The sequence below is a fragment of the Monocercomonoides exilis genome (assembly GCF_001643675.1).
Source record: "Monocercomonoides exilis strain PA203 chromosome Unknown scaffold31-1199392, whole genome shotgun sequence".
NCBI lineage: Eukaryota > Preaxostyla > Oxymonadida > Polymastigidae > Monocercomonoides > Monocercomonoides exilis.
In genome coordinates, this window is record NW_027150576.1 from 705207 (window position 1) to 730518 (window position 25312).

General features: G+C 35.9%; 6 protein-coding genes across 6 annotated transcripts; 4 read left to right on the forward strand and 2 right to left on the reverse strand.

Annotated features, from left to right (window-relative positions):
- Nucleotides 1-3285: 3285 nt before the first annotated feature.
- MONOS_12905 (uncharacterized protein) lies at nucleotides 3286-12532 on the forward strand (the record flags this gene model as incomplete). The annotated part of the gene is made up of 1 exon (XM_067865564.1): nucleotides 3286-12532. The coding sequence occupies one exon, from the start codon at nucleotides 3286-3288 to the stop codon at nucleotides 11836-11838; it is 8553 nt and encodes a 2850-aa protein (XP_067724934.1). The 3' UTR covers nucleotides 11839-12532.
- Nucleotides 12533-13186: 654 nt separating this feature from the next.
- On the reverse strand, nucleotides 13187-14009 carry MONOS_12906 (uncharacterized protein; the record flags this gene model as incomplete). The annotated part of the gene is made up of 2 exons (XM_067865565.1): nucleotides 13187-13419; nucleotides 13820-14009. The coding sequence occupies 2 exons, from the start codon at nucleotides 14007-14009 to the stop codon at nucleotides 13187-13189; spliced, it is 423 nt and encodes a 140-aa protein (XP_067724935.1).
- Nucleotides 14010-16790: 2781 nt separating this feature from the next.
- On the reverse strand, nucleotides 16791-18977 carry MONOS_15942 (uncharacterized protein). The gene is made up of 6 exons (XM_067868845.1): nucleotides 18725-18977; nucleotides 18499-18685; nucleotides 18273-18437; nucleotides 17690-18214; nucleotides 17407-17568; nucleotides 16791-17103 (listed from the first exon to the last, which is right to left on the reverse strand). The coding sequence occupies exons 1-6, from the start codon at nucleotides 18961-18963 to the stop codon at nucleotides 16930-16932; spliced, it is 1452 nt and encodes a 483-aa protein (XP_067724936.1). The 5' UTR covers nucleotides 18964-18977; the 3' UTR covers nucleotides 16791-16929.
- A 145-nt stretch (nucleotides 18978-19122) lies between these two features.
- MONOS_15941 (phosphoenolpyruvate carboxykinase (PEPCK)) lies at nucleotides 19123-22220 on the forward strand. Its single transcript, XM_067868844.1, has 3 exons — nucleotides 19123-19191; nucleotides 19274-21612; nucleotides 21685-22220. The coding sequence occupies exons 1-2, from the start codon at nucleotides 19170-19172 to the stop codon at nucleotides 21484-21486; spliced, it is 2235 nt and encodes a 744-aa protein (XP_067724937.1). The 5' UTR covers nucleotides 19123-19169; the 3' UTR covers nucleotides 21487-21612; nucleotides 21685-22220.
- Nucleotides 22221-22365: 145 nt separating this feature from the next.
- On the forward strand, nucleotides 22366-23616 carry MONOS_15940 (Transcription initiation factor TFIID TATA-box binding protein). The gene is made up of 5 exons (XM_067868843.1): nucleotides 22366-22427; nucleotides 22514-22786; nucleotides 22840-22896; nucleotides 22974-23041; nucleotides 23108-23616. The coding sequence occupies exons 1-5, from the start codon at nucleotides 22376-22378 to the stop codon at nucleotides 23327-23329; spliced, it is 672 nt and encodes a 223-aa protein (XP_067724938.1). The 5' UTR covers nucleotides 22366-22375; the 3' UTR covers nucleotides 23330-23616.
- Nucleotides 23617-23625: 9 nt separating this feature from the next.
- On the forward strand, nucleotides 23626-24356 carry MONOS_15939 (putative PITH domain; the record flags this gene model as incomplete). Its single annotated transcript, XM_067868841.1, has 4 exons — nucleotides 23626-23878; nucleotides 23970-24014; nucleotides 24072-24273; nucleotides 24341-24356. The coding sequence occupies 4 exons, from the start codon at nucleotides 23626-23628 to the stop codon at nucleotides 24354-24356; spliced, it is 516 nt and encodes a 171-aa protein (XP_067724939.1).
- Nucleotides 24357-25312: the final 956 nt, after the last annotated feature.

The following is a 25312-nucleotide window of genomic DNA, read 5'->3' on the forward strand; positions in this document are numbered from 1 at the left end:
TCCTCTTTGACAATCAATTTCATAATCTGAAAAAAAATACAATGTTCTAATGACTGGACATTTATTCAGATAGACCACAAACCCTTCGTTATTCTTTTATCCTCCTGTTTTCGACAAAAAATATTCTTAAACCCTGTCTATTTGTCAATTCGAAGAATTCATCACATTCTGCTTCGTCTTTGCTGAACAAACGTTCAGTCATACATAGGGCTCTGCAGTTGACGAATTTGTCAAAAAGTCTTCCAATCACAGTTCCAACATTTGAAGTTGATCCCCATTTGTTTCATCTCGATTTATCAATCATTCACACACACAAAAAAAAAGAAAGAAAGGAAAAAAAATTACTCATTAAATTGATATTTAGCTGAGATATTTGAATTGCATTCAATTTTTTCAACCATTATAGATGATTTGATTAATGTAAATACCAAATAAAACCTTGTTTTTGGAAAAGCATCGTTAAAGAAAGTGAAAGAACTATTTTGCCATTTCTTTGTGATGGAGCTACAGAATCAAAAAGGATTTTTAGAGGTGGACATTTTCCAAAGGAAGGAGTATTTTCAAATCATAATTCAACCAACTCAGCTCAACGACACGAACAAACACCATTCGGAAGAATGACAAAACATACAACACATAGTTTTTTAATTTATCCTCTTTAATTATCCAGCCAAATTGTCGCTTACAATGGAGTAGATGTCGATTTCATCCACAAAATACAGCATTTATCAGATAGCAACAAGGATGCACTTGAAGGCTCCACAATTTTTTGGCCAACATGCACTTGATGGTTTATTCATTTGTTTGTCTTGCTTGGCGAAGCCAAAAGGATAATAGTGATTTCGACAGTTTCACAAAAATAACATTCAATTCAATCAAAGTGTTCATTTTTTGCTGAACACGCTCTTATTTTCATTGTTATTTTATAAAATTTATTGAAAACGCATTGGTTACTCTGAATTGAAATGTTAAGTTTGGAACACCACTTATCGATTTCTTTGCATTTGTTGTGAGGTTTGAATTCTTTTTTCATTCATGATTTTCAATTAACTTTCACAATATCTTTCCATTTTTAGGCATTTTTGAACGATGCTTTTTGAAGTTGTATCATTATTTATTGAAATACATACAATTTTGTCAGAAAAGCGCTGACTTTGGAGAGATTCTGCGTTGGAAGGATTTGCTTGAGAAGAACAGATAACATTAGAGTGCAAGGAAGAGAGCGAAGAACTAAAGAAGAAAATTGAAAAGAAAGTGAAAGGATAAGGTTCATGAGAAGAAGGAAAAGATGAAGGCAGGGCTAACGCAGAACAGAAAGCGAATAACAAAAGATTGGGAAAGAAGAAGAGTCAAATGGGGTAATTAGTATTTTGCAATGAGAATGTTTGGCTAGCAAAGAAGGGCTAATTGTGTTTGTGCTTGTTTGCAGATTAAAATTGATTTTTTTGAATGAAGAAAAATTTGAAGAAATGTGAAATATGAGAAATGATAGAAATTGTTTTAATTTAAATTTTGGAAAATGCGTTTTTGAGTTTTAATTACAACACATTTTATTCTTTCATTTGGCTTTTTTAATCTTTTGTAATTTCTTCTTTCCTTTCTTTTTTAAAGAAAGTTCACATTGCATGTCCTCTCAACCGGAACAAAGGATTTCTTTGAAGGCATCTTTTCTCTGAAAAAAAAGCAGATGAGTATTTTTGAATAACAAACATTGGCTGTTTGCATCAATTGGATAAATATGCAAAAATGAGAAGGAGCAAGAAAGAAGGGGACGAAAAAAGGAGAGGAACTCATTCATATGCTTGGAAGGAAGAAGATAGAGAAGCTGAGTGAAAAGATGAAACAGAGGAGCATGTGAAAGGAAGAATGAAGAGGAAAAACGAAGAAGAAAAAAGTAAAGGGAAACGAGAGAGAGAGAAGAAAAGGAAGTGAAATTGTGGAATAGGAAGGAGGAAAAGATTAGAAATCTGTCAAAGGAGAAAGAGCAAATGAAGAGAAGATGAGAAGAAGAGGGAAGAGGAAGAAGAAAGAGAAGGTGGATGAACACTCGAAAGAACAAAAACAGAACGATGAAGAAAGATTGTCACCTTAATTTTTTTAAGTGAAGATTCTCACAACTGGCGAAGAAGGACTTGCCATTTAATTGTGTTGGGGGAGGAGACATTTGATAATTCAAAACAACACATTTTCAAAGAGTAATTTTTGAGGGTATGTATTTTGGTGTGGCATTTATTGTCTTTTGTGCATCAATTGGATAGATATTTCTGTTTGATGAGTTTCTTTTTTCATGTTCAATATGATCTATGCCACAAACATTAGGAATACAACCTTTTCTGAGTAATGAAAGCTCTGTCTGATAAGATAATATTTGATTATTGATTCACAAGTGACGCAAGATTGATTATTATCTTTTTGTGCAATTTTGATTTAAACATGTTCCATATCTCCAGATTTTGCTTTTATTTTTGTTTAATATTTTACATTTTTTTTTCAAACTTCACACTTTTGATTTTTTATTTTCTATTTTTTGTTTTTTGATATGAATTATTATCAATACTTCAGCAAATACCGATTCATACCCTGCAAGAACTGAAGAAATTGCGTGCCATGGAAGTGTCTTTGATGTTTTCCAGACGCTCTCAAAATGATTTCAGAAAGAAGAATTTTTTCTTTTTCAATTTGTGTTTGAAACAATCATTAAGGGTCATTTTGATCATCCGGAAAAAAATAAAAGTTTTAAATCAAAATTGACTTTCATTCCGCATGAGAATAGTTTTGTTCCTTTTTGCATGTTTGATTCTTGAGAAAACATTTGAATCACAAGATATCCGTGGAACAACCACATTTCAAAACAAAGGTATTCATTCGAATTGTTATTTTTTCAATCTTTTTCTTTATTCGGGTTCAGGCTATTCAAATGATGCACAATTTCAATCAAAGGACGATTACAATTACTTATTTGAACAGAAAACTTTGCCTAAAGCGAAAAGATTACAGTCAGGAATCTCAACAGTGATTAATGCATTTTTTGGGTTCTCCAATTCTTCAATTGAACTCAAGAATTTGGCAATTGAACGTTCTTCCTCACAATTTTTGCTTATAACAGAAAAGTCGAGGATTATACTGGATTCCTGCATTTTACACCAAAATTATGTTTCACCGTTTCATCTTCAAAGTGGGTCAGTCTGTTTCACAAACTTAAGTTTGATCATCCAAAAGAATCTTTGCCCTTCAAGCCTCATATTTTCATCTGATGATTCGAATTCTGCCATTTTAAGAGAATCCATGCTCTCAGACCTGATCGTTTCTTCTTCAGGTTATTTTCTGCTATCTGGAAAGAGCAGAATTGAACAGATAAATGGATGTGCCTTCAGAAATATGTCTGTGAAGACATTCAAGAACATTGATGATCGAATGGAACATTCATGTTTTCGAAGTTCAATGGAGAACAACCTCATTTATTCGTGTGTGAATGTATTTGAAGGAGGGATCTCGAGTGGATCTTATTCTTCACACGAATTTGTCTGCAGAAACACGACAATAAGCAACGTGAAAAGAGAAAGAAATGTTCTTAAACCAGAAGAACAAAAGAACACAACAGAAAGTCAATCCTTTTCATTGTGTGAATGGGAAGATTGCACAGCCGAACAAGGAGGTGCTCTCTATGTTCATGACAATGAAAATGCGACTTTAACTGTTGAAAATTGTTCGTTTTTAAGATGCAATGCTTCTTTAACAAGAGGAGGAGGAATATATGCCTTGAAAGTTGCTGAATGTACTGTGCTCCATTCAACATTCACCGAATGCACTGCAGCAGGAACAACAAATTACGGAGGAGGAGGAATTCAAAATGAACATGTTTATGTTCAATCACTTGTTGATGATTGTTCATTTTCAAATTGCTCGTCTGGAGAAGATGGAGGGGCAATTGATATGCGTCCGACAAAGACCGAAAAGCAAAAACCATGCATTATTAATTCCATTTTTATTAATTGCAGATGCAATTCTTCTAACTCTGGCACAGGCGGTGCAATTGAACATTGGGATTGCTTGGATCAAGTTATTGTCTCTAATTGTTTATTCTGCAATTGCAATTCAATGTGTGGAGGAGGTGCTATTTCACAGTTAATAAATTCAGATAACAATGGGGTATTGTTATTTTACTGCTTTTTCCACAACAACACATGTGTAAAAGGTGGAAATGACGTTGCTCTCCACGACTCTTCTGAAAACAACATTGATTCAAGTTGCTACACAACAAGGAAAACCGAAAACAGAGTGACTACAAGTTACTACTCTGTAATGGATAAAAGTGAATGGCTTCGAAATGAAGGTGGAAGAGTGAGATATGTTTCTTCAACTGATACAGAACCAAATTCCATTGACACATATGCATGCGGGCTGAATGAAAGCTATCCATGCAGAACAATCAGCCATTGTCTCACTCAACTTATTCCAGACTTCGTGAAGGAAATAGAGATACTCACAGGTGCAATCACAGAGGCAAAAAGTGTTGATTGTGGTGCAATTTCTTTCACAATATATGGCCAAGATGGTTTAAGCACAACAGTGCAGACAGAATTAGAGGCACCTGGCTTGTCTCTTTTTTCAATATCATCAGGTTCATTGACTCTCAGGGATTGTATTCTTGTGCATGATCTAACACGCTCAAATAATCGTGGGTCAAGGCTGTTTGAGATAAGTGGAGCAGGAAAAATACATATTAGAAGATTGAACATATCAACAGGAAGTGGGCAATCATCAGAAACAGCATTCACAACAGAACTGATAAATATTCAGAATGGTGTGCTTCAGATGGAAAATGTGAACTGGGCAAAGACGATTTCCACAAATTCATTGTTTTCGCTTTCTTCAACAAATGAGATTTCATTGGAACTTTCTGAGTGTACATTTGATGGGATTGAGAGAACAACGAGCGGAGCAGCAGTGATATCGTTTTCCAGTGACAAGGCAAGCATCGATTTGAATTCGAGCATATTTGCAGGATGCGGAAGCACAACATCAGCCAACGGAGGATCAGCGATGCTGAACGTTGGAGAAGCGAATGAAGTGAAAGTGAAAGGCGGGTCTTTTGACGGGTGTTTTTGCTCTGCATCGTACGGACTAGGTGGAGGAATTCTTCTTCAATTCTTGAATGAAAATCCTGACTTCCTGATCTCCTCTTCATTTGGATCAAACACAGCCAAGTGGGGAAGAGATATCTTCGTCTTATCACCAAATCTGGAAACAGTTGCGCAATTCAGAAAAATATCATCAGTAAATGCATCGTTGGATTCATTTGACAAAGTGCGAGGATATGACAACGGAAATACGAGCGTGGCCATTCCTCTGTGCATCTATCTCCTTCCCAATCCAACAGAAATATATGTGAGTAATTCCGAAGCATCAAACCATTCTCACTGTGGAATTGTCCAATTCCCTTGTTTGACCTTAAAGCATTCTCTTTCAAGGTTATCAGGAACAAAGAAAGTTGTTGTGAATGGAATGATTCAGATGAGCGATGAATTAGTTTTTGCTGAACAGAAGCATGAAATCCGAGGAAATGATGAACAGAGTGGTTGGACAGTCTCTGATTCAAGTTCATCGTTAAACTCAGCGATAATTTCAGCAAGTGTTGAAACAGCCTTATCGATTCTTATCTTCTCTCTCCCATCTTCCCTTCCTCTTCACTCAACTTTCATTTCGTCTTCTTCTTCGTTGAAGCTTTCTCAGTGTTCTCTTTCTCTTCAAGATCCTTCATTTGAATTGGAATTGACATTCTTGTCTGAAGAATCTGGGATCTTAACGATTGACACATTCTTGGTTTCATCAGTTATTTTTGGAGGAAGCCCATTGATCTCTGTATCTGGAGGCAACACAGAAGCGAAATTGAAAAGAGCTCGGCTGAATGAAATTGAAACCAGATGTTCATCGGGATTGATTGAAGTGAAGAACAAGGCTTCTCTTCAAATGAGTGATTGTGTTGTTTCTTCGGTTACTCCATCTGAAAGAACAACATCATCACGTTTGATCTCTTCCACAAGTGCCAAGAAAATAGAAATCATTCGAACAGACATTTCAAACTTTGCAGTCAAAGACAAAAATGGGGGAGCAGTTGAATGCACACTTGAGAGTGGTTGTTCTTTTGTGTTTGAAGAAGGAAGCATGAGCTCGTGCAAAAGTGAGGAAGGGAGTGGGGGAGGGTTGTGGGTGCAAATGAAAAGTGGATCATCTCTCAGCATTGGCAATGTGACAGAATCCCTTTCAAACAATGATTTTGGAAATGAAGAAGAGAAAAAAGCGTGTTTTTCTCATTGTGAGGCAACATCAAGCGTTGATGGGAGGAAAGGATTGGGAGGAGGGATATATATGTGTCTGGATGATGGAGCATCAGATTTTGTTTTGAAGAGGGTGCAATTTGAAGGATGTTCGGGAAGGAAAGGAAAAGATGTGTTTCTGGAAGCCGATGATTTGAGTGTTGTGACAAACTCAGAGACATTTTGTTTCGATATTGATGTGAATGACTTCCAAAAGTTGAATGGGTTTGAGCGATCAACAACGAATGAAGAGTTTGAAATACCGCTTGTTGTGTATCTGTGGAACAACTTCACCACTCCTTGCCATGTGGGTGGGCAAGAGACACATGACTTCAGTGGATGCGGGCATGTTCAGATTCCGTGCAATACAATCACCAAAGCAGTTGGGTTCAGATTTTCAAACAAAAAGAAGTCGATCAAACTGGTTTCACCGTTTTCATTTGGAGAAGAGTTGAAAATGGAAACAGATGAGTGGAGTGTGATTGGAGAAGGAAATGCCACAAATTATGGAGTTGCTGAAGGAATTGCGGGAGCTCAAAGAGGGTTGTTCGAGACGCACATTCAAACCGCATTTAGTGAAGTGGTTTTTTCTCTTGAAGAAAGGATAGGAACATACGAGTGTGTTTTCCATTGTGTTTCTAATAAACTGACAATTCGGGATTGTGGGATTGTTGGATGTGAAAATGAATTGAGTGTTTCGTTTGTGAAAGTGGAAGGAGGTGAGGCTGTGATGAACAATCTGTTTGGGAATGCAATAAGATGGCAGACAAGTGCAATCATTGCAGAAGGAAGAAGCGGAGGTTTCTCTTCAGTTGAAATTGTGGAAAGCAATTTCTCAGGAAGTGGGGAGCAGAATGGATGTTTGGTTGAAAGCAGAAATGCAAAGTGTTTGAGCCTGACGAAGTGTAAGGCAACATCATTTGTTCGATCAACTGGAAATGGAGGAAGTATTAGTGTTGACAACAGCAATAATGAAAACGAAAACACACAAATAAATATTGAAGAGTGTGATTTTGATGAGTGCTCAGTGTTGGCTGATGGAGGCAGGGGAGGAGCTGTTTTTGTGCAGATGAAAAAGAATACTCAAGTGAATATTAATTCTTGTTCATTCACAGGATGTGTAGCACCAGCTGGAGAAAACAAGAATGGCTTTGGAGGAGGGATGGTTTTGAAGCTGATTGATGGCGATCCTTCGTTTGTGATCTCATCCCCCATTTTCGAGGAAGACAAGCCTAATGTTGCAAGACATGGAAATGACATTTTTATTGAATCATCCAACTTGACAAAGAGCATCACAAATGCATCTCTTCCGTTTGTGTCTGAGAATATGAATGATATTTCCTTGGATTCATTGAGAGGATTCGATGGGAATGATAAAGAAAATGCCATTCCACTTGTGTATTTCTGGCGAGGATTTGATTCAACGATATTTGTTGGGCGAGAAGGAAAAGATGTGTGCATATGTGGGCTTTCAGATTATCCCTGCCTTTCAATCGATCATTCGTTGGACAGGTTGTCCAAAGGAAACGAAAGAATGATCAGCATCATTGAGAAGGCTGTTCTTCAGAAGAGTGTTGATCTCAATGGAATCTGGATAAAATCTGAAGATACAGGAGAGTGCTCTTTGGAGTGCCTTTCTTCGATTGAAGGGGCTGAGGAAGCAGTGATGAAGATCCGAGGAATCACCAAGTTCGAGCTGATTAACTTTGTTGTTCCATCTTCATTCTCAAATGAAGCCAATGTTTTAATGTATATTGGCTCAAGTGAAGGATTGCTGACTCTGAAAGACTGCTCGTTTGCAAAAAAGGAAGACGATGGAGAAGATGCGATTAACTTTGGGCTGATCAAGGCAGATGGAGGAAAAATTGTTTTTGACTTGGTGTCTGTCCAGTTTTTATGCTTTTCACAAGACGTTGTTTCAGTTCTATCATCGGCATGTGCAACAATCAAAAACCTGACGATGAAGAATGTTGAGCTGGAAGGAGCAAGCGGGTTGACCATATCAAAGAATTCAAGCAGAGAAAGCAGAGAGAAAAATGAAGCTGAACAAGATGTTGTTATTGAGTGGAGCATATTCGAAGAAGTTAATCAGAACACAACAGATGACATTCCCATCATTCGAAATGACGGTGATGAGCCATTGAAAATGGTGATGCGAAACACAACGATGAAGAGATGTGGAGGGTTGAAGTGTGGAAAGGGAGGTGCGATGTTTCATGCGTTGAATGAAGGAGGAAGCTTTGATTGCTCGTTTTCGACAATTTCTGAGTGCTTCTGCTCAACCACAGGAAGAGGTGGGTGGCTGTTTCTGGAATGCACCTCGACAGCTGAGCAGCCTCTGAACTTTGTGTTATCAAATATCACATTCAAAGACAATTTTGCATTGAGAGGGAGAGATGTGTATGTGAGATGTCACTCAATCGAAAAGCAAATAGTTGATGAACAATTCTTGCTGGATTTCAGGGCACCATTTGTCAAGGAACTGGCAATGTGGGGATGCACAACAGACTCGTTTGAAGGAGAAGAGGATCTTTTATTGAGAGTGAAGATATTTCGGAGTGAAACGATATTTGTGTCAGCTGTTATTGACAACCATGAAGACAGCAGGGAGTGTGGTGTGTTTGAAGCGCCTTGCCGGTCATTGAGTGAAGGGATGCACCACATCATTCCATCACTGTTCTCACAGCTATTGATCTTGAGGCAAACGGAAATTGTTGGAAAATGTGCTGCACACGATGTGATAATCCGCTCCCTGGAAGCTCCTTCAACTGCCTTAGTATTTTTGAACTCAACAATTGTTGATGATAATGATGATGGAAGTCTTATCGCAGCCTCGGAGAATGTTCGGATTGAAAGATTGAAGTTCAACTTTGGCCAGTCGTTTTCATATTCAGGCAATTCTATCATTCATGAAGCAAATGGACAGCTTTCTCTTTCATATGTTGATTTCTCTTTTGTTGGAGAATCAGAAAACATTGAAGCTATTGTTCTCAATTCAACATTGTTGAGCATTGAAAAGGGGATTCTGCATGTTGATAACTGCACGATAACAATGCTTTCATTCAAGAAGCCTTCCTTTCTGTTGGGAGGAGATGAGATAAATATCAATAATGTGAGACTGGAAAAAGTTGAGGCAATTTCAAATGTGTTTGAGACTGGCAATTGTGGAAGAATTGTGTTGAATGGAATTGATGTTGATGGAGTGAAGCTGTCTGAAGGTTGCATCATTTCAATAAACAGTTCAACTTCAGGAACACTATCTGTTGGAAGCTCCTCATTCAATAATTGTTCAAGAAAATCTGAAGGACCTTCTATTTTATCTGCTTTTACAACTTCGACAAAAATTATTCTTTCCAATTGCTCTTGCTCAAACTGCAACTCTCAATCTGACAAAGGAAGTGCAATGGAAGCGAACAATGCGACGAATGTTCTCATGAACTTGTGTGAATTTGAAGGAATGGTTATGAAAGGAAGTGAAGATGATAATATGAATACAATAAAGGATATCTGTCTGTGGAATGGATCGCTTGTCCACTCAGAAAATGCTTCATTGATGATGAAGGATGTTTCAATTTCGAATTCTTCGTCAGGAGGATTATCAGTATCTTCCAGCAATGTGACTGTCGAAAAAGGAGAATTCCTTCACAATAATCCATTCATTGATAAATATCCCTCTCTTCGTCGAAATATTATTTGTTCTGATTCTGGAGCATTGAATGTTGTGAGTTTGAAAGGAGGAGATGGAGTGAAAGATAATTCTTCACTTTGGATTCTGAATGAAGGATGCAATTTTGAGGGAATTATTTCCGAGAGGGCATCTCCATTCTTCATTCCAGTGCTGGAGAGTGTTGAAACAAAGGAAGAGGGAGAAGAAGTGGAGATTGTGTTCAAAGGGAAGGAGCTGCTGCCATGCGACTTGTCATTCATGGTTGTGAGGCAGATGGGAGAAGAAAAGCAGATTGAGAAGCATGAGTTTGATGAAAGTGGATATGTGTCAGAGACCGAAGTTGAAGGAAGACAGCCAAAAGAGATGATAACGGAAGCAGGAGAAGAGGTGGAAGTGAGTGTGTGCATTCTGTTTGGAGAAGGAAATAATCCATCATCAACAGATTCTTTCATTCTGAAGAACAAGAGCGAATCAAAAACAAATGGAGAAGGAAAGCTTACTGAAGGAGGAAAAGAAGGGAAATCGTATTGGTTATTGATTGTTATTATCATGGCATTTGTTCTTCTAATCATTCTAATTGTGGCAGTGATATTGGCTGTTAGATGGAGGAGACAAAAGAGAAGAACAGAAGAATTGGAAGAGATTGTGAATGACACAGTGAAAAAGGATCCAAAGGCATTTGAGATGGTGACGATGGAGATGTCACCTGAAGAGCAATGGAGGAGAGCAGAGAGGGAAGCAGAGAAGAAGAATGAAGAGAGGATAAAGAAGAGGGTGTATGAGAAAAGCTTGGGACATTCAGAGTCATCGGAACATCTTCTTTCTGAGAGTGGCTCAACAGAATACATTCTTGGAAGAGATTCAGACAAGATTCCTGATTGGGCTCTTGAGAATGTTGAAGAAGAAGAGATTCTAAAGAGATCACCTTCGCCTTCCATTTCATCCACTTCAACAACTGATTCAGATTCAACATTTGTCCGAGGGGAGGATCTGTGTCCGACCACCTCATCGATGTCAAACCTGGTGGATGCCATGGCCTGCTCGTCTCCTCATGAGAAGCTGATTGTGGATCTGAGGGATTCGCTGTTCATGCTGCTTCATGGAAGGAATGCGAAGAAGGAGATGGCGATTGGCTCGTTGAAGGAGAGGGAGCAAACAGCAGCACAGGTGTTGTTCTGGGTGGCGAATGGAGCACTCCACTCGTTTGACGAGATGGAAAACCCACTTCAGTCATTGGCCAATCTGAGCCCACACATTGTTCTGTTCTCAGAACACATGGTGATCTGTATTGTGATGCACTCTGACTTATTGTCAGATGATGATTCAGATTCATCCTCCATCTCGTCATCAACAGTTGTGACATCTGCCAGTGATGGTGATGATGATGATGATGATGACTCCCTTCCCTCATCAGCATTTGAAGAGGATGAGGATGCCTTCAGAAAGGAGTGCCTGAGGTGGAAGGCACCCGAGCTGCTGATGAACAAGAAGATGGGGGCGAGGAAGGAGTCGGTTGTGTTCTCGATTGGGATGATGTTGTGGGAGTGTGTGACGCTGGAGATCCCGTTTGGGGAGTATGAGGGAGTGGTGGCAGGGCAGAAGATAGTGAAAGGGGAGCGGCCGAAGGTGGAGAAGATGGGAGGGAGCAGTCTTCGGGAGTTGGAGGAGAAGTGTGTGGTGCAGGGGTGGGATGAGCGGGTGACATTGGGGGATGTGAAGCGGGAGCTGTTCATGAAGATGCCGATGGGGTCGATGTTTGTGACGGCATCAGACGCGTTGGACATTGGAGATGGATCGAGATGTGAAGAGGCAGACAGCGAAGACACAGATGGGAGCTTCAGTCGGATGGAATGAAACGCTGATTTTATTTATTTATTTATTTATTTTTTTCATTTGAGAAATGCATTTGAGAAGCCTGGGGAATTGAAAAGTGGAGATGGGAGAATGTTGGATGAGAAGAATTGAATGCTTGCTTGAAAGCAATTCCTTCCTTTGCTTGTGCCTCGTTGGGAAGAAAAGTGCATTGCCATATCAGATTCATGCTTTCGGGAGGGGATTGTCATTCGCTGCATTCTTCGTCCCGAGCCATGATGAGGCTTTCACTTTCTTCCTTTGGACAACTGGAGTTTTCCCAATCGGCACACACCTGGTGATTTCTGTTTCAAATTCAGCATCATTGGGATATTCTTTTTTCGTTCTCATTTGTCATTTTCAACAGTTTATTTTTCTTTCACACAGTGAGAATGCAGAATGGGAGGATGGCAGTCATCTCTGTTATCTGTTAGAAATTGAGTTTGATAAAAGGAAGAGTGAACAATGCATCATTCTCTTGTTTTTTGTTTGCGGAATTGTTTTGATAATCTTTTTTAACAATGATTATAAGTTGTTTTTATATTTTTATGTATGTTTGCTTGTATTTTTAAAATATATAGGGTGATTTATAAGCCCGACCTTTTTTTTAATTTTGGTTTGAAATAAAAAAATTTTTTTTTCAAGCAATCATGTTTTTATTTTGAAAATTGAAATGATCAATAATACACATAATCAACAAGTTCTCTTTTTACAATTTTTCTGGAATTTTTCTACTTTGATTCATCATCCAAAATATCATCTTTCAAAATGTGGGATTTATTAAATCTTCTTTTTTGGGGCTTTTCAGCTGCGAAAAGAATTTTTTCTTCTTTTTCATCATTATTATCTTTTCTTTTCTTATCTTCTTTCATTTTCCTTTCTTTTTTCCATTCTTCAAGAAATTTTTGTTCAGTTATAATTTAACCAAAAAAATCAAACCTATGAGTTCTATTTTTCAGTGTAACTGAGAGTTCCTTTCGAAGTGTTGATAGTACTGAATGCCACTCATTTGAAAGCACGCCGCTTTTCTTGAACGAAGAAACAACAGTTGCAGGAAGGAATGCTGTCTGAAGAGCTTGTGGAAGAACGTTGGAGATGTCCTCACGTCGAAGAGAAATGGAAGAATCTGGAGGCACATAGTAAAGAGAGTTGATGCATTTTTTGAAGACTGCAAACACACCACGATCAAGAGGTTATGTGATGTGTGAACTGTGAGGAATAAAAGTGACGATGTTAATGTTGTTGTCAGCAAATTTCTGTCATACGTCAGGCTGAGCCCGAGAAGAGAGAGAATCCAAAAGAAGAAGGCATCTTTCATGGTTCTTCATTATAATGTCCCTTCTCTGATGATTTATTTCAGTAAAACCTGTTCTGCGTATCTTTGAAATATGCTTTCCGTCATCCATCCATCGTTGTTATCCCAAACATCGATGTGTGCACTCAGCAAAACTCGCATTTCCTTTGGTAATTTGTGGCATGGCCACAATACAACGCTTTTGAGAGAATATCTATCTGCAGCAGCTGCGACAACCAAAGTGGCATTTAGCATGTTTGTGGGTGTTGTATGAAATCCAGCTGGAACTCCTGTGGGGTGAATCACAAGAGTTTTGAAGGAATGCGATAAGCGGAGTGAAGATTCATCGGTGTTAAAGATTAAAGAAGGTGAATTATAATGTGAATCATGAAGATTTTACAGAAGCTCGCAGAAAGGAAGAAGAGCATGTTGGTTGGATACAGAAAGACGTTGGATATCCACATTTCTTGGCATTGAGGTTTTAAGCTCAGAATTCCTTTTTGCAAATAGATATGGATATGATTTGGACACACTGGTGTTTTCATCAACATCAGTTTCTGATCGTCTTTTTTTGTAGGAAAAGACGGATTCCATCTGAAAATTATTTATTATTAAAAACTGAAGAGATATAAAGATGAATATAAATTAATTCTCTTGTTCTCTTGGCATTAAAACTTGTTCCGGATAAACTTTCGATTTTAATAACTCCAACAATAATGTTTTTGTCCTCTTCATTGAATAGTTCTGGCCTGCCAGGTTTTGAAACAGCTCTGCCGCTTTCAATTGCTGAAACTGCTCTAATTACTGCTGAACGAGAGAACTCTTTGGTATTTATTGCATCAACGATTCTGACATGTCCATCAACGACAATACGTGCCATGCGTTCTAATTGATTTTCAATTCTTCGATATTCAAATGACATCATTTTTTCTCGAAGAATTAACTGTCCACGTTCTTTTTTATTTTTAACAACACTCATAACAAAAAAATTCTGGTGATGATCTAATTCTTATTTTAAAAAAATTTTTTTTTGGAATGAAAAAAAATAAAAAAAATATTTTCGATTAAATTCCAACTTAGTCAGCCCCGTTGCTATGACTTAATCTCCTCAGGGGAGGCACAAATCAGAGATGGAGGAGCTAGCCTTCCCATCGTCTCCCCCATCAGAGATTAGGTATTGTAATTTGATGTTAATTTCTGACTTCTGACTTTTCCATATATACTCAAAACAATTTTTAAAAAATATTAAACATGAGAAAAATCAACATATTGTTAAAAAAAAAAAAAGACCGGGTTTTAAAAAATAGTTAAGGTTAAAAAATCACCCTATGTTTTTTAATCTCTTTATTATTCCCAATTTTTCAACAATAAAAATTTATGTTCATCTCAGTTGATTTTTTTTTCTTGCAAAATTTGAAAATTCAAATAATAAAAAAGTCTTCTGTATATGTTTTATAGATTCGTTATTAATCTATCTATCATTTTGAACACATTTCAAATATCGTTTCACTTGAAAATCAAATCGTCTTTCTTAATGATGAGTCTCCGAGTTTTTCTGGTTCAACTTCAACTTTTAAGAATTGTTTTTGTTTTCCTCAAACTTCATCTTTGTGTCAAAAATATCATAAAGTGATTTCTTCAAATTTCCAATAAACCAAAATTTCTCCTATTCTTCTTTCAAAAGTGCTTAAACTGTATTGCTAAAAAATTCGTTCACTTCTGGAGCAAACAAATCTTATTCAATGATGCTTAATTTCTTTGAAATTGTAGAAATTGTCGAGAAATAACTTTTTTGGTTTTTAATTAATAGCAGTTTTTTCATTTAACAAATAACAAAATCTTTTCAATAAATATTATTATTGCATTATTGCAATAAAAATTATTTTATTCTTCGATTTTTTTAATAAAAAAAGAATTTTTTAATAAATTTTTCATAAAAGTTATGTTTTAACATAATCGAATGACATTTTTCCTTTCAATAAAAACTTCCCATTTGTAAGTCGAAAAACTTGTTCAAGACATCAACTTCTCAATCTAATCTTTTATTCAAAATAAAAAGGAACATAATTGAAAAATTAATAAAAAGTTATCGTTTGTGAAAAAAAAAAAAGATATTTTGAAAATCCTTGCAAAGATATTAAAAGAGAGAGTTTGTTTGTCACAAAAAAAATATTAGAAAGAATTTTTGCATATGATTTATTCATTAATGTGGAAAACAGAATATTTTCTGTTACTGAAGACAATAATTTTTTTCGTTATTGTGTGCACAAATAATTAATGACTATTAAATATGGAACAAAATTTTTGCTTTAAAGAAAAAAACAACGATATGTTCCAAACTTTTTCCACTTTCATATCATAACAAAGTCAAACATTCTCATTCAAAAATGTTTTGAAAAATATAAAAAAATGAGAAAATTGTTCGAAAACTCTGAATGAAACAAAATTCATGAAGCAAAAAATTTCGTCCCATATAACCATTTTTAAAAGATACAAGATATGTATTGTTCTGTTTGAAACCATAACTTTTTTCGCGGTGTTTATTATTATGAAAATACATCGTCATTTGTTATTAAATTTTCATTCAAATTTCAAATGTTAATCTTTCGTTTCAAAAGCTTTTGTTTAACTAGAAAAAAAACAGGAGAGGAGTCATGAATAGATCTTTTTCTTTTCATTGAACATTCAAAAAATATTCATAACAAATGTCAAAACCAAAATTTTTGACAGGAAAAATTTGATTTCAAAAATGATCGCCCATATCTTTTATTTTTCCATCGAATTTTTGTTTTGAATAATGAAAATATCGATTGAACAAAAAATTAAAAAAAACTTAGCAAGATAGATTACTTAATAACTGTTAGAGAAATAATGCTGATAAAAATTTTTAAAAATACGTCTTATCCATTCTAACTCTTTTGGTCACAAGACTTTTATTTTCATATCGACTGAATGCAATGAATATTATTTTGGAAATATCGGAGAAACTCAAAATCCTATTTGTCCGATATTTCAAAAATTAAATTTTTTTTATTTTCAATCTTCATGATAATGAAAGTCTCGTCTAACAACTGAGTTAGGATTGTAAAGATATGTGCATTTATTTTAGAATTAATATTGTTTCATGCAAGAATTTCGGTGCAAAAATATTTCTTGAATATCAACAACAATAATAATAAACTGAAAAGGGTTATTGAATGCATTTTTGTCTTTGATTCGGAAAAACCATTTGTTTTTGAAAACAATTATCATGATTTTTTTTTTTCTGAATTACTAATTTTTTTCAAAAAATCAACAGACTTATAAAAATCTTCACCTCGAAAAAAGAAATGATTGAAAAAATAATCACTCAGATATTTAATGAAAATTTGTCAGAATATTTCCTCTTGCAGTTAAAGAAAAATAGATCTTGCCTAGAATGTTGCGCTCGTTTTTTTATTGCATTTCGAATTATGTTAAAAACAAAGCTTTCAAATACTCTTTTCAACCCCCCCCCCCCCCCCCCCCTATAATTTTAACATGAAAATAGAAGATTTATAATGTTATGATAGAAGAAAAAGTTTTGAACGAATCGTCGATTACTATCATCAATGCAATAATTTTGATCCAATTTTGATCAAAGTCCCATAAAAAAGTATACAGAAAAAATCAATTGAGCAAGTTGAATTGCGAGCGTTAATAGTCTTGTTCAACATTCATTTATAAAGGCAAATGACCAACATACAAAAAGAAGGAAAGAACTGGAGGAAATGTGTTAGAGTCTGAAATTCTAAAAAGGAAACAATAAAAACTATCTTTATTTATGCTATTTTTTGTTTCAATTTTTGTGTGCCATCCTTTATAAATGAAGAAGAAATAACAGCCAAAATGATAGCACCACAGAAAATTATAGTCTTTGCAATTGGAACCGGAAAAGCTAATAAAGACAAAAGATGTGGCAAGACAATAGACAAAATTGCGCTGATAAGATATACCTAGATTTATTTCAGAAAGAAAATTTGCAGTTAAAAGTGAAAAAAAAAAAGATAGAAATATCATTTCAAAAAAGAAATATGTTTTCGAGGAAAAAACAAAAGATGAAATCATTTTATGTTAAATACAATCAAACTGCAATTAGAAAAACAAAACAAAAAAAAAAAAAAAAAAAAAAAAAAAAAAAAAAACATTCAATTTCTTCTTATTTTAACTCATTTTCCTTTTTCAGTTCAATGCAAAAATCTCACTCATCCACTCTCTCTCTCTCTCTCTCCGCAAATTCCTTAAAAGACAAAACAAACCGATGCAAACAGCCAAACGGAGCCTGACTGTATCAAAGAAGTGAATTGGCTGTTGAAGACAGAAACTGGAGCTATGTACGACAGAAGAGCTCGACACACAGATAACACAAAAATGGCTAAAAATACAACACTCAAGCTGCTCAGTATAAAGCCAATGCTAACCTGTAATAAAAATATGTTTTGATAATTCGTATTAATTCAATGGTTGAAAGAAAAGGAAAGGGGAAAAAAAGAAAGAAAGAAAAACTTTAATTTTGCAAAGAAAATCCAAAAAAATACAAACTGTGCTCCAATTTGATTCCACAAGCTCCTTTCCCAAATTAATTCCCCATTTGGCCAAAAATGTCGAAATGAAATATCCGGCACATCCACAAATAATACCCATAATCAAAAAGAAAAACGCTCCTACGAACTCTTTCAAAAGCGCACCAGCTTTGCCTCCTTTCCCTCCCATTGCTCCGTTTATCTCCGACTTCCACCGGCTTATGCTTCCAAAGCAGATCACCAGAAAGCAGTTCCCCACCGCAGCATAAAGAGCACTCGGGACTGATGGCAGAGGCCCAGGCAGCTTGCGGAATATCGCTGAAATGTGCTGAGTGAACTCCTTGTAAAACATAATATCTTTGCCCAATAAGCTGCCGTTTGCGATGACTGGTCGCATAATGGTAAGTATAAACGAGGTAATTACAGGAAACAATGACCCCATTTTTTGTGTAGCCATGAGGATGGGACAAATTAAGCGAATTATTAACAGCGAAAAATAAATATTTCCAGATGGATTTTCATCTTCGTCAGGAGTGTTGATTGACTAGATAAGAATTCGTTAAAAAAATTGAAAGAAAATAAATTTTAATAAATGTGCACACTAAATATTTTGAAAGCAAATTTCTTAAAATTCCAAGTAGCAAAATTGTTCCATAATGATTAACAATGGTTCTCACATCAAATTTTGTTTCAGTTGAAGCAGTCAGAGCCGCCGGAACGGAATCTAATGATGTAATAGCCAAAAATAATGCAATTGAGAAGTGTTCCTAAAACGAACAAAAAAAGAATAAGTTTAAAATTATTGAAAAATAATAATTAACATGAAACCAAAGTAATTCCAAAGATTTTTGTTTTCAAAAAAGGCAGTGATTCTTTACAGCTAGCAGAAAGAATTGACAGAAGGGAGAGAAGAACTGTTATAACTCGTAGATCTCTAACTGAATCCTGAAATGAATCATTTATTCTTCTTATGATTGATGGGCCTGAAACATTTATTCGATTTTTTATTAAATGACTGAAAAAGCTCATTTTTCATAAAAAATTTGATTCACACTTGATAATAATAGCTATAGTTATTAGATAATTTATTGATAAAAATAATTGCGCATAATATGCAGTTGGCGTCAAAAATTGGATTGAAAATGGAACAACAAGCAATAACAATTCAAAAAGATTTTGCAAAGAATGATTGTTAATTTGAATAAGTGAAGCAATATTTTGTGAATTAAAAATGGATGCATATGCGACAGTTCCTTGTCGCAAAATATCAATGAAAGCTTTGGAAATTTGCATTTAATTTTTATTATGGTCAAAAATTTCATGTGGTCAGATTAGATCTTGATTCGTTTCAACTCAATATCAGCAAAATTGACTTCATTGATTTTCCGGTGTTGACCAAATGTCAAATGACTGAAAAACACAGTTTTGACACGTTGAGAACGAAATCCACCCATATTTAAAGTTTTTGATACATATAAACTTTATTTTCGATTATTGAGATGATTCCTGCTTTACCGAAATGTATGCTTTTTATCTTTTGCAATAGAAATTGTCAGATCATTGTTAAATGTTTTGTTTCCCTTTTATTATTCGTTTACTTCAGGCATGCTTCCTTTGACATGGGATTCTCCATCTCTGGGATTAGCAAAGGAATTTATTGAATACGCTGTTTCTGTGTGCAAACCAGATGAAGTCATGGTGTTTGATGGTAGAAGAGAATCATGGATTCAATCATGTGAAGATTTGGTGAAATCAGGATCATTTTTAAAATTAAATCCTTATATTTGGCCAAATTGCTATCTTTCTCGCTCAAATCCAGTTGATGTTGCTCGGAGCGAGGATAGAACGTTTATGTGCTTGAAGGATGGTGAAACATTATACAGAAAGCCACATAATCAAATCCCTCCACAACTTGGATTCAAATGGGGATGCAGAGCCGGAGAGTATGATCCAGAAAAAAAGAGAGAGCTTTCAACTGAAGAAATGAGGCAATGCTTGCTGAAACGATTTGAAGGGTGCATGGTCGGAAGGACTATGTACGTTATTCCATTTTCGATGGGTCCAGTTTCATCAGAGTTTGCAAAATTAGGAATTCAAATTACTGACTCTCTCTATGTTGTGGCGAACATGTACACAATGACTCATACTGGAATGGGAATTATTTCCAAAATTGCTGAAGGATCACCTTTTGTTCCTTGCTGGCATTCAACCGGATTTCCATTAGAAGCTGGAGAAAAGGATGTTTGCTGGCCATGCAGATTATTGCCATCAGATCGATATATTGCACACTTTACACAACCAGATCCAGCACATCCAAGATTGGGTGAATACTCGATTATGTCATATGGTTCTGGATATGGAGGAAACGCTATTCTGGGCAAGAAATGCTATGCATTGCGTATTGCATCGAACATGGCAAGGAGAGACAAAGTTAAGTGGATGGCCGAACACATGCTGATTCTGCATGTGACATACACTCCATGCATTGGAATCGACGAAGTGACGAAAAAGAAGAAATACGGCCCAGCTGAATATTTCACAGTTACAGGAGCATTCCCATCTGCATGCGGAAAGACGAATCTTGCTATGCTGCAGGTGCCTAAGGAATTCAGCGATGAATGGAAGGTCAGCTGCGTGGGTGACGATATTGCCTGGATTCGCTTTGACTCAAAGGGAAGAATGTGTGCCATTAACCCCGAATCCGGCTTCTTTGGCGTTGCGCCAGGAACAAGCGACTATACCAACAGAAATGCGATGGAGACATTGCGTGGAGGAAACACAATCTTCACGAATGTGGGAGTGACAGTGGAAGGAGACGTGTGGTGGGACGGGCTGACTGAGGATCCGCCAAAGGGGCTTGTTGACTGGAGAGGGCACAGAATGCAGGATGATGCATGGAGAGACGAAGACAAAGAGAAAGAAAAAATGAAGAAGAAGCAGTTCATCAAGTCTGCTGCACACCCGAACTCTCGTTACACCACCCCCTGCGCCCAGTGCCCGATCATCGATCCCGAGTGGAACACCGGAAAAGGCTTCCCGATTGATGTGATGCTGTTTGGCGGGCGCCGAAGCCAGCTGATGCCACTCGCTGTGCGCACACGCGACTGGAACCAGGGTGTGCTTGCTGCGGCCACACTGCGCTCAGAAGGCACAGCTGCTGTGCAGGACAGAGTGGTTGGGACATTGTCATTTGACCCAATGGCAATGCGTCCATTTATTGGGTACAATGTGGGCGACTACTTCAACCACTGGATTGAGATGGGCAAGATGGCTAGCGACCAGTACAGACCCGACATTTACGTTGTGAACTGGTTCAGAAAGGATGCTGAGGGAAGATTTTTGTGGGAAGGCTTTTCGGAGAACTTCCGTATTGTGCGCTGGGCGTGCCTGCAGGCGAAGGAGAGGAGAGAAGGGAAAGAATGTGCTTCATCCTCTTCATGCACTCCAAGCAGTTCTTCTTCGTGTGCTGCCTCGAAATGCTGCGGAGCCGAGACGCCGTTGGGCTATGCGCCATCACCATGTGCATTGGGATTGGATCTGAAGTCAGAGGAATCGAAGCATGTTCTGAAGGACCCATCGATTCTGTCTGTGTGTGAGTGCAAATGCGAAGACGGGAAATGTGTTGTGGGCAAATTGCTGGATGATGGGTGGTTCAATGAGCTGAAGGAGAGGAAGGCGTTTTTGGAGCTTCTTGAGGAAGATCTGGGAAAAGAGCTGAAGAAAGAGTTCAATGAGCTGGTTGACAGATTCGCAAGTGCGGGAATGAAAGCTCCAGCAGAAATGAAGATTGAAGACCTGCATTTTCAATTAGAGTAGAAAGAAGCGGATAAATAAAGGAATAAAAGCAAGCCATTGGTAAATAGTTGCAAATATATGGCTCTTTGCTTCCAATGACGAAGAATGAGACTTTAAATGAATAATAAAGAGAACAAGCTTGTGAATGTATGATAGATTATAAATGAATTTATCAATGGAAAATTTTATTTTTATTTTAAATGATTTTATTTCTGATAGTTTTTAGACACAAATACATCGTGATAATTATAAAGGAATGTTATATACTTCAATTAAAAGTGTTTGAAATTTTCAAAAAAAAAACAATTAAAACTTGAATATATTCACTTGTTTTTAAAAATATGTTTTTCTCATTCTTTTTTCTATTTTTTTTCTTGTTCTTTCTTACCTGCTTTCTTTTCTTTCTTTCTTTTTATATATTGGCAACGTGAATGTTTTTGTTTATTGGTTCTAGGAAATATCTTTGATACTTTTTTTTCTGAAATAATTAATTTTGCTGAATGAACATTATTTTTGGATGTTTTTATCCAAGATTGATGACATTTCATTGGCAATTTGATTATTTTCTTCTGATTTTCTCTTCTGTCAACAGAAAAAGTTAAACCTTTCTTTTTTTAATTTCGAAAGAGTCTTTTATTTATTTTTAATTTATTCTTTAAATTCATTTTCTCAGTTTTTGGGCCTATCTGTTCTTTATTATTCACAGATATTCATTTTTATTTTCTATTAATTAAAAAAAAAAGCATTCACAAAATAATGATTTATTTTTTTAAAGAAATAATAAAGATAGTTGAGTGCAAAATCTATATTTTCCAATTTCTTACATTTTGTAATTCTTTTAAGATACACTTCATTTTTGTTTTTGAAATATCTTTGATCACAAATTGATCAATAACCTTTATTCCGAGAAATGTCCTTAGAAAACGAACTTGGAGCAACTCCTGGTTCTTCAGATTTGGATTGTATGTGCTACATTGCTTATTTTTGATGTTATCGTTAATATTTCATGTAATATTGTATTTGTAATTCGTCGCAATATATTTTTCAGTATCACTTCATCCAAGTGGAATAGTACCCAAGCTTCAAAATGTTGTTGCTACGGCTTTTCTTGGGATCAGACTTAATCTTCGTACAATTGCTTCTAGGATAGCAAATGTGGCTTACAATCCAAGACGTTTTCCTGCTGCTGTTCTTCGAAGCAAAGAGCCCAAAGCAACTGTTTTAATTTTTGAAAGCGGAAAAATTGTTTGTACAGGTGCACGAGACGAAGATATTGCGCGGGCAGCATCACGAAAAGCAGCAAAATCGATACAAAAAATTGGTTATTTCATTTTTAATAATGACTGATAAATGTTTTGCTCATAATGAACTCAGGAGACGCATTAGGAGGGAAAATATCGTTTCAAAGATTTAAAATTGAAAATATAGTGGGTTTGTCTTTATATTTTCGTTTATTATATGTTATTCGAATATTTTAATTGATTATTGTCAAATTAAATATTTCGCAGCTTCGTGCGATGCAAAGTTCAAGATACAACTTGATAGGCTTGCTAGAAATCAAGCACAATTTTGTAGAGTGTGCTTTTGAAACATTCAATATGAATGATTGTGATTTGAATATTGATGCAATTTTTTAATTAAGTATGAACCTGAAGTTTTTCCTGGTGTTGTCTATCGTCTTTTGGAAGCGGATATAACTTTCATGGTTTTTGCAAGCGGAAAAATTGTTATTACAGGAGCGAAAACCAGAGATAGTATGTACAAAGGGTTTGAAGATATCTATCCAATCCTTTTACAATTTGCCAAAGTTCAAAGTGATGGAGAAGGAAAGGAAAAGGAAAAAAGAGGAAGTAGAACAGGATGAAATGTTTAAAATTTAAGTTGTTTAAAATTTAATTCAAATTAAAATTATTCATTGTAAAATAAATTATGCAAAAAGCAAAACAAAACAAAAGGGAAGCACTTCGCTTCGTGCTAGTAATTCAAGATTTTGCGTTATTTAGCAGTTTTTTGAGCAAAGCGTCTTTTCAATATATCCTGTTTTCTTTCTTTCTATATTTTTCTTTTTCTTTTTTAATTTTCACCTTTATTTATTTTCCCAAAATCAAATATATTTTTCTGAAATGTCAATAAGGGAATTTTAAGGATAAATATTGTGAAATGGCATTTCCTTTAGGGAAATTGGGGCAGTCGTCTCCAACTCCGGAGATTACAGAAAGTGAATGTGATCTCTTGCCTCATATTGACATCGATAAAGTTATGTGTTTGAATGAGAAACGATCAGGATCCGGAAGATCTGTTATTGCTTCGATATCACGCTTGGAAAGCGATTGCGATGAGCAACTCATAGTTGTTGTCCCATTTAAAACAAATGTGAAATTAAGTCAGATATTGTTAACAGTTACATCGTTGGGTATTCATTGTTTTTGTCTGTTTATTCATTTTATATTATTTCTCAAAAGAAAAATGCCCTTCTGTAATGAAACTTTTCATTAACAAACCAGACTTGAACTTTGATGATGTATCGGAAATAAAGCCAATTCAAACAAGTTTGAATATTTTTTTTGATAAATATTCAATTTGCTGAACGATTTTCTCAATTGTAGTTAAAATTGATCCGTCTCAGTTAGCGGGCCATAAAGAAGGAGGAGCAACAAAAATTAATTTGCCTATTGACAAATTAAAATTCCAGGATGTTGCATTTCTCACAATTTTTGTTGAATCAAACATTGGCGAAGGAGAAGTGAGCGAGATAAATCATCTTGCGCTAATCGGAATTCCAAAAATGACGATGAAACTACAGAATTGGTTTTATTTTTATTTTAACAAGGCTTCTTATCAAATATTAATTTATTTTTTCAAAAAATATTTATAGGGAGCCTTCAGGCTGATGTCCTCGTAGGCGTTAAGCATACGTATTTTCTTCAATTTCTACTTCAAATCCTCCTTTTCCGACTTTTGAGCGATGTTGATCATTCCTTTCTCCCACTTCTTCTTCCGCTTGTTTCTCAAACTGCTTCATGAATCTGATTAAGTGAGAATGTTCGAGATTCAACAATGAAGAAATGTGGGTATGGGGGGAAAAAAGAAGTCTTTCATTTGCTCAATGACAGGGGAAAAAATGGGGAGGAAAATGAAGCAGAGCGGAGAGAACGCGGATTCTTAGCGCTATTTGCGAAGTGCCGGCAGCACAGCGTGCTTCTCCCACGTTTTATTCTTTCCTTCTTTCTATCTTTTAAACTTTGCTTCTTTCCTTCTTTCCCTTTTATTCGGTTGCATCGAACGAACACCCTCGTTTCTGCAGTCAAAGCGATGAAGGCATCTGCAAATAGAAATTCCTGTGTGATGAATGGGAATACATGAAATTAATGCGGATTATGATGATAATGATGATGATAATGATATGCCTTCATTATGATCATTTAATGCGGATGCTTATAGAAAAAACAGCATTTTTTGTTGTTTTTTTTTTGGATTTTGCCTGCAAGATGAGCTGTTGCATTTATAAGGGAAAAAAGGAAAGGAAAGGAAAAGAAAAGTTAAGATAAGATAAGATAAGAAAAAATAAACGTGTAGATGAGTTCGAGGAATCGTGAAAAGAGAAGAGAAAGAGAAGAAGAAAAAGAGAAGAAATAAATGGATGAGACATAATTGGTTGAAGCAATCAAGTATGCTTATGTTTTTTTAACTGTTTTCCAATTAACTTCTTATTTTTATTTCTTTTTAATTAAGTTTAGCGTTTCTTTATGTCTTTCTTCACTGTTTTCTTCTTCTTCTTCTTCTTCTTTCATCATCGTCTTCTTTTTTCAGCTTCTTCGACTCATCGATCAAATTTTTACAAATGAGG